This window comes from Zalophus californianus, chromosome 5 (assembly GCF_009762305.2).
Source record: "Zalophus californianus isolate mZalCal1 chromosome 5, mZalCal1.pri.v2, whole genome shotgun sequence".
Taxonomy (NCBI): Eukaryota; Metazoa; Chordata; class Mammalia; order Carnivora; family Otariidae; genus Zalophus; species Zalophus californianus.
Genome location: NC_045599.1, coordinates 6838817 through 6847493, shown reverse-complemented (window position 1 = coordinate 6847493; position 8677 = coordinate 6838817). Strand labels below are relative to the sequence as shown.

The window sequence follows — 8677 nt, the reverse complement described above, 5'->3', positions numbered from 1 at the left end:
GCAGAAAATGTCAACAAGATGAAAGGGTCTGTTTCTCAGAAGCAAGTTGGGCAGGGATTTGGAAGTTCCTGGGAGCCCACACTCTAAGGTGCACAGATTTCAAATGCAAGGAACTGGGGAGGTGATGCTGGATAGCAGCTCAAAGGAACCTGTGAGAACAGACTTGGCCAGCCATTGAACAGTGTTTCAGTAATGGAGAAAAACACGGCTGTCACAGGGCTTTGCCTGAGGGCTATGGCTGCTATTTACTGAGCAGTTAAAAGGGGAGGGTGAAACAGTTGAGGGCAGGATGGATCTCAGAAGAGCAGCCCCAGCAGGAGGAGGCTGACAAAGGCTGCAGGGGTTACAGAGATTTCAGAGCCTGTGTCCGGGGTGGTGGGTTCATTGGAGGTGGGCGCTGAGGAGGCATTGAAGCTGCTAGCAGGAGGGGTGGTCGCGGGGGCAGTTGAGGAGGAGTTAGCACTGTCTACACACTCAAACTTTAGGAAGATGACTCCTCCAACTGTCCGGTTCTCAGCAGACAGGAACTGACAGGTGGAGTTACTGATGTTGGAACAGCCTCTCAGCACGAGCTTCTTAGTCTCTGTGAATGCAGTGGAGACAATAAAGACTTCATAGCCCTCTCACCCTTCCTCCACAGGCCTCCAGCAACCTGTTCTAGGTCTGGTCCTAAAACAGGGGCCTGGAGGAAGGAGCCCAGGGTCAAGAACACCAAATGGTAATGGCAGAGGAACCATGAAGGTCAGAGCCCAGACACCCTCCTCCACCTAAAATCAAAAGAAACTGATGCTCCAGAAGGTGGATGCAAGTCTGACCTCACAGGTGAAGGTCAGAAATGGGCCTGGGGCTCAAGTCTCCAATGTTCTCCTGAGGAGCCGGCAGATGATAAAATCTAGGGATGGGCTCAGACACCCTAGGGCCCTGTGCTTTCAATCCAGGAAGGACTCCTCCCAGGCTCCCCTCCTCCAGCTTCTGCTTTCCATCCCCACTCTTCTCTGGACCTGAGTTCTCTCTGCCTGAGTTTTCTCTGAGAAGGGAAAAACAGCTGGAGGTGATCTTAATTCTAAATCTGAATTATATTGTGTTTAACACTGTTTTAAGGTGCAGATCCTAGGAAAAGGCCAAGGGAATTTGCAAACAAAATGCGGTTGTGACTGCAGCTACCTGTATTGAGCTCCTACTATGTGCCAGCAGTGCTCTGTTGGCTACAACTTAAACAGGCCTGGAGAACAGGAGGTTCATGGGGGAGCAAGACACTGGAGGAGGGGACTGGCTACTTATCAGAAGGGCTACAAACTTGTTCTGAGAAGGAAAGAGAAACCTCCAAACCCCTTTGAAGAAAACAATTAATTCCTTTTTTATAGCAAATAGCAGTGCTGGAGATTGAATTACAGTGAGCTAGAAAAATGTGTTGCATGGCACATGTCTACAGTATTGAAAAAAAAAAGTGACCTTGGGCAAAAATAGACAAAGAAACAAACCCTATATGGGATGCCTGGGGGCTCAGTCGGTTAAGCGTCTGCCTTCGGCTCAGGTCATGATCTCCGGATCCTGGGATCAAGCCCTGCATCGGACTCCCTGTTCAATGGGGAGCCTGCTTCTCCTTCTCCTTCTGCCTCTCTCCCTGCTCATGCTCGCTCTCTCTCTGTGTATCTCTGTGTCTCAAATGAATAAATAAAATCTTAAAAAAAAAAGAAAAAGAAAACTATCACTTGGTTTATTCGTTTTAAAAATATCTTTAACTCTTGGGGTGCCTGAGTGGCTCAGTCAGTTAGGCAACCGCCTTCAGCTCAGGTCATGATCCCAGGGTCCTGGGATGGAGTTCCACATCTGGCTCCTGGCTCAGCAGGGAGTCTGCTTCTCCCTCTGCCTCCCCCCCCCCCATATCCTCAGATATAGCTTAAGAATTAAACTTTAGAGCTGTGTAGACATCCCAGGGAGTTTAAAAGTTAAAAAAAAAATCTTGAAACTCATATTACTAAGTGCAGTAAATCTATGTGAAAAGGCTACAGACTATATGATTCCAAATATATGACATTCTGATAAAAGCAAAATTATGGAGAGAATACAAAGATCAGAGGTTGCCAGGGTTTAGAGATTAATAGAGCACAGAGGATTTTTTAGGATGTGAAGTTACTCTGTGTGATACTATAATGGTAGATTATACTCACTCTACAAGTGTCAAAACCCATAGAATATGCAACATAAACAGTAACCCTAACATAAACCTTGGACACTGGATGATAATGATGCATCAATGTAGGTTCATGGATTCATGTAGGTACCATTTTGGTGGGGAATGTTGACAGTGGGGGAGGTATGTATGTGTTGGGACAGGGGTATGTGGGAAATCTCTCTACCTTCCTCTCAACTCTGCTGTGAACTTAAAACTGTTCTAAAAAATAAATTTTTTTTTTTTAAGTTGAAAAACGTTCAAGATACTTGGAGTGTTTGGCCCCACTGAGAAACCTGCAATTACAGTTAGGCATGGATTTCTAGTACTACAATTGCCATTAATAAAAGTTGAAATCAAATTGTACCTGGGTGTTGGTGCTCTTAAACTGTTATTATTCTGAGCCATATTGTGGCAGAGACTGGCTAGCTGTCCATTTTAGCTTCACGTCTCTTCCTTTCCTGCTGGACCTCTACTAAACACCATTAGACTGCATTTCCACCCTCCAGTGAAGTTTTGGTCCCAGCCAAGGGAATGTGAGAGAGAGTGATGCACGTGCTTCCAGGCTTTGCCTGTAAAAACCTTCCTGCCTTCCTCCACTCCCTGTCTTCCCCCACCTGCTGGTGAGAGGCAAAGAATACAGCAGGGAGGGGCCAAGTCTGGGTGGGTGGGGGCCAGAGCTTCAAGATGGAAAGAACACAGGCCCCGGGACCCTGCAAAAAACTGCCAGATGAGCAAGAAATTAACATCTGTTACATTGAGGAAGAGGATTTAGAGGTTGCTCTTTAACAGTAATGAACTTACCCTAACTAATACATACATTATTCTTTAAATAGGCATAACATCTGCCTATTTAAAGAATAATGTATGTATTAGTTTTGTATTTTATACCAGTTAGTTTGTATTTCATAATGGCTTATATCAAATTATTGGTTGAATATTAAAGCCCAATCTGACTCTTTCAGGCAGATGACCCAAGTTGTCATAAGCCAGCACCTCTCAGTGACAGGTAGAGAAAAAAATGTAGGGATAAAAGGAAATAAAAGTCAAACCCACACATACCCACAGAACAATGCAACCTAGTAAAGAAGTAAATGCCAGGAATGGCATGATGCACTTAAATGAGCCTGGCTTGATTATAAGACACAGGAGAACAGGGTTCAAGAGATGGACAGTGCAGGAGGAATGGTTCTGGACTAAGGAGGCAGAAATAGCAACCAGACCAAGGCTACATTAACAGCCTCCTTATCTCAAAGGCATTCTGACTTTATCCTTTTATCCTACTAACCTCCCCCAGGCTTCTTTTGTTAACCCAGAACTTATTGCCCAAGGTTTAATATGTTTTCAACTCAAGTCCCCTAATGGAATTGAAACCCCAAGACGTACCAGTCTTAAATTCTGCAACTAGATTGACACACCGTTCTTCTTTATAACATTTCCTGAGTTGCACATTACAGGAACTTTCATTAGATCCATAACAGGCAAGACACTCTGTGTTATTGGACACATCTTCCAGGGGAGGAGCTGGTAGAATAAGAATCATTAATTTAGAAGAGAGCTATAACATAGAACATGGCACTGCCTTGTACTGAAGGGGACAACCAAGCAAAGCTGCTGGCCAGAGAGATCTTGGAGAATGAGACAAATGCACGAAGACACCAGTGATCCTAACCTCACATCCCACCAACATAGTTACAGCACACAACCGCACAGACCTCCCCTTACAAACCATCCAGTCTTCAAGAACTGTGGTCAGTGCATGTGTTGCGCTGAGAAGGGAAAAGTAATATTTTGATCTAAAACCAACCAATGTCCAGTGATGGATATTAAGGAGGGCACATATTGCACTGAACACAGGGTGTTATACGCAAACAATGACTCATGGATCACTACATCAAAAACTATTGAAGTACTGTATAGTGACTAACATAACATAATAAAAAAATAAAAAAATAAAAAATAAAACCAACCAATGTCAACATTAGCCTGCTATTCTGAATATCAGCCAATAGGTGTGTAGCTATTACTAAATCTTTCTCTGAATAAATGAACATATGCCATTATTTAGCATTTAATACAAAATGATATTGAGACCCAGCTCTGCTATTAATGACCAGGACTCTAGAACTAAGGCAAATTAACTTTGTCCTTTTGGCCATGTTTTCTTCTTTTCAAAAAAAGAGAGCTTTGGTATAGACCAACGGTTCTCAATTTGTGGTCCAAGAACTGGGTAATCCCCAAGAACTTTTTCGGGGAGTCCAAAAATTCAAAACCATTTTCATGATAATACTAAGATGTTCCTTGCCTCTTTTACTCTCTTTCTTTCATGAATGTACAATGGAGTTTTTGAGAGGCTACATGGCATGAGAGATTGCAACAGACTAAATGCACAAGCAAATCTGAAAACTCAGTTGTTTTCTATTAAGCCAAAAACTAAAAAGCTTTGAAAAAATATGTAACAAATGCCACTCTTCTCACTAAGTATTTTTTTGTTTTAGAAGATACAGTTATTTCTATATAAAAATGTTATTAATGTTAACATGTAATGGGTTTATTATTTCTTGGTGAACTAAAAATAAAGATTTTAAAATTTTTTAGAAATTCTTTGAATTTTTAAGATTTCTAATACTGATATTAGTATTAGAATATTAGTAAATATTGATAGTATGATTCACATAAATCAAATTTCTCTAGAGTCCTCAATAATTTTGAAGATTTGGAGTCTTAAAAGAGGGCCTGAGACCACAAAGTTTGAGAAATACTAATAAGCATCTAATTCCGTACAACTTGGAGTTTCTATTATTTCTGTCTGTACTGAGAAAAGAGGAAAGCATGAAAGTAGTGATGACTTTCCCATTTGTTTTTCAAGCAATTGATTTAAGTCAGCTGTTGATGTTACCCAGATATGCAATGAAGTGCTTGGACTTGAGATGTCCACCAGAAAGTGAAGACCACAGATGGCAAAGGAAGGGAGAGAGTTGGGAGGACACAGGAAGGAAGGCACATTGCCAGCACCCACCCAGAGCATCACTGGTGTCGTTACACTCCTTTCCTTGGCAGCAATGGCTTATAAAATGAAAGTGTTCATTATCAGACACATGGACAGTGAAGGCTTCAACCATGTCTCTCCCTTCCCTGCAGTTCTCCGCAGAGCAGGCTTTATCCTGGTATATGTTGGCTGCCCCTACACAAAGAGAAACACAGACTGTCAGCCCTGGGTAGGAGGCTTCAGAAAGGGCAGAGACCCTGAATAGTGACTGCTTCAGGCAACAGCAGAAAACACACCCTCAGGTCAATGTAATTTCAGAGATACTGGACAGGGTTTCCTGGCAAACAGAAAAATTCTTCCCCATGAAGTAGTTCCTTCCTTTAGCTGGAGATGACCAAAGATGCAGGCTAAACTTCAGGTCAAAGACTGATGGAGACTGAGGGTTCCTGGAGTGGAGGGGGTAGGAGGGATGGGGAGGCTGGATGATGGACAGTGACATGTGCTATGGTGCTATGGACAGTGCTATGGTGAGCACTGTGAAATGTGTAAGACTGATGAATCACAGACCTGTACCCTGAAACAAATAATACATTATATGTTAATAAAAATAAATATATAAATAAATATATTTATTTAATATAAAATAAAAAATAAATAAATAAGTAAATAAAGTGACAACTGAGTTAAAAAAAAAAAAAAGACTGATGGGGGCTTGGAAATGGTGGTTCAGGCTGACTTTCCAAATCTCCCTGATCAGTCTTAGCATCTCTAAAAACAGCCAAGCAGACATGATGGTCCTACGTGCAATATGGTGTTAAACCTGAATACAGTCAAACTTCTAGACCAGAGCAATTGATAACGGTAGCCAGTAGCTATATGTGGCTATTTAAAATTCAGCTCTTTGGTCATATAACCATATTTCAAGTGGCCAACAGCTCACATATGGCTACTGTATAGGACAGCATGGATATAAACATTTCCATTATTGAAGACAGTTCTGCTGAGCAGCATGGGTCCAATTTACAGGAAAATACCAGGAATATGGGGAACAAAGAAGTGACACCACAAGGAAGCAATCAACCAAAGCCAGAATATGGGACAACTATAGGACAAATGTTCCAGTTTCTCCAACAAATCAATGGTATTGAACAACAACAACAACAACAACAAAACGAACAACAACAAAAAGTGATGGTAATTATTATAAAACAAATTAGACGTAATAGACCTAACAGCAAAATGCTGTGTGGGGATTTTGTTTGTATCCGAATTCTAACACATCAACTATAACACAACATCTGAAACAGTTGGGACATTTCTAAGATGGCCTTCTAATAGAAGAAATTAAAGAATTACAGTTAATATTCTTAGATATATGGTGATATGGTAGTTATGTAAAAAGGAAAAAAAAGTCCTTATCAGAGATAAATAGTGAAGTATTTTTAGGGGAAATTACATGATATCAAAGTTTGCTTTAAAATACCAATGTTGGGGTGCCTGGGTGGCTCAGTTGTTAACCATATGCCTTCAGCTCAGATCATGATCCCAGGGTCCTGGGATCAAGCCCCGCATCGGGCTCCCTGCTCCATGGGAAGCCTGCTTCTTCCTCTCCCACTCCCCCTGCTTGTGTTCCCTCTCTTGCTGTGGCTGTCTCTGTCAAATAAATAAATAAAATCTTAAAAAATAATAAAATAAAATAAAACCACTGCAGGGGCGCCTGGGTGTCTCAGTTGGTTGAGCTTCTGACTATCTGACTTCAGCTCAGGTAGTGATCTCCAGATCCTGGGATCACCCTGTGTGGGGCTCCTAGCTCAGCAGGGAGTCTGATTGTCCCTCTCCCTCTTCCTCCGCCCCTCCCTCCCACTTGTGCTCACTCTCTCTCTCTCTTTCAAATAAATAAATAAAGTCTATTATAAAATAAAATAAGGGGTGCCTGGGTGGCTCAGTCATTAAGCATCTGCCTTCGGCTCAGGTCATGATCCCGATCCCAGGGTCCTGGGATCGAGCCCCGCATTGGACTTCCTGCTCTGCAGGAAGCCTGCTTCTCCCTTTCCCACTCCCCTTGCTTGTGTTCCCTCTCTCACTGTGTCTCTCTCTGTCAAATAAATAAATAAAATCTAAAAAAATAAAAAATAAAAAATAAAATAAAATACCATTGCAAAAAAAAAAAAGCAAAATGTTGATAATTTATGACACAGGATAGTGGTTACATGGCAATTCATTATACACGTCTTCCTGCTTTTGTGCATATTTGAAAATGTCCACAATAAAAAGTTAATAAGAAATCTAAGTGCTCTGGAAGAGAGATAAAAATCATGCCAGCAAATCACGCTGGGTAAAAGTGTGTTGGATCTGGAAGAGGAAGGAGTACTGAGGGGAGGAAAGGGAGGCAGAAAAATGGAAGAATGCAAGTACCCAGAGCAAATTGCCTGCTTTGCAACTTAACTAAGAGCTGCCCCTGCTTCTCACATCCACCAATATAGGTCTAGAGTGAGGTTTCAGTCAAGGGCAGCAATTCCACAAGGGTTTGTCTGCTTGCCCCTGCATTCTCATCTGACTCCTGCATGTTGCTTCTTCTGGAAGGCGTCTTCATGAACCCATCTCTCTCCTTGCACAACCTAGCCCTTCTTCAGGCTTCCTTTCCTCCCTGGCCACTCTCTCCAGCTCCTGCCCCATGCAATCCCAGAAATGGGGATTATGGCATCCCAGGCTCACCTAAAGAAGTGTTGGTCATGAAACTGGTACAGCTGGCATTGGCATGTGAGGGACACTCAGTGATGTTGCTGTTGTCACAGGAGTCTGTCAATGAATTACACTGCACACAATGTAGGGATTCTGGGGAGACATGATGGACAGAACTGTCAACATTCAGGAGACACTTATAAACTATACTCTGGACAAAGCACCACATCCATCTCAGGGCAAAAGAATAGTCTGGATGGCATCCCTTCCTTCTGGGACCCCCAAAATTTTAGACTGTGAGATGGAGCCACCCCCATTACTTTCTCTCCACCGTGCACCATTTCCCAGTGGAAAGACCCATAGCACAGAGCGGCCCCTCTGAGGGCAGTGTGCACAGAGGGGTCTCATATTCTCCACTGACCACACCCTGACATGAGAGGCCATGGGACAGGACCCCAGAACACCAAGAGTGAGAAGACTTTGATGAGGTATAAAAAGAGGTCTTCATTCCCAAAGGGTGTCAGTGGGTTCCCTCACCTACAGCTGCAACCACGAATGCTGTGATGATAGCAGCAACAAGGATACCGTTCATGGTGCAGGACCTGGTGTCTCCCGAGGATGAGGACTCTGCTGCAGAACCTTATGCCTGAAGAGACACAAAGAAGACAGGGAGCTTTCAAGGCTGCTAGGGCATAACATCCCCTAGGGTTGCAGTCATACTTCCACACAGCACACAACCCATCCTTGTGGCAGAAGGAATCAGCATTCTCAGCTGGGAGCAGAGAGCTGTGATGCAGCTTCTATGCTGCCCTTATACCTGTGCCACTCTGGGC

The 8677-nt window shown here is 42.9% G+C and overlaps 1 protein-coding gene across 1 annotated transcript; it reads right to left on the bottom strand.

The window, feature by feature from the left end:
• Window positions 1-296: 296 nt before the first annotated feature.
• Window positions 297-8436, bottom strand: LYPD8 (LY6/PLAUR domain containing 8). Its single transcript, XM_027604483.1, has 5 exons — window positions 8382-8436; window positions 7878-7997; window positions 5193-5357; window positions 3560-3697; window positions 297-583 (listed from the first exon to the last, which is right to left on the bottom strand). The coding sequence occupies exons 1-5, from the start codon at window positions 8434-8436 to the stop codon at window positions 297-299; spliced, it is 765 nt and encodes a 254-aa protein (XP_027460284.1).
• Between the last annotated feature and the right edge of the window lie 241 nt (window positions 8437-8677).

What these genes read in the sequence shown, in the direction of transcription:
- LYPD8 (XM_027604483.1), bottom strand. Translation starts at nt 8,436, where the DNA reads ATGAACGGTATCCTTGTTGCTGCTATCATCACAGCATTCGTGGTTGCA. An exon ending in CATGACCAACACTTCTTTAG is followed by an intron (nt 5,358 to 7,877) that starts GTGAGCCTGGGA and finishes CTCTTTGTGTAG; the next exon opens with GGGCAGCCAACATATACCAG. An exon ending in CGACACCAGTGATGCTCTGG is followed by an intron (nt 3,698 to 5,192) that starts GTGGGTGCTGGC and finishes TTATTCTACCAG; the next exon opens with CTCCTCCCCTGGAAGATGTG.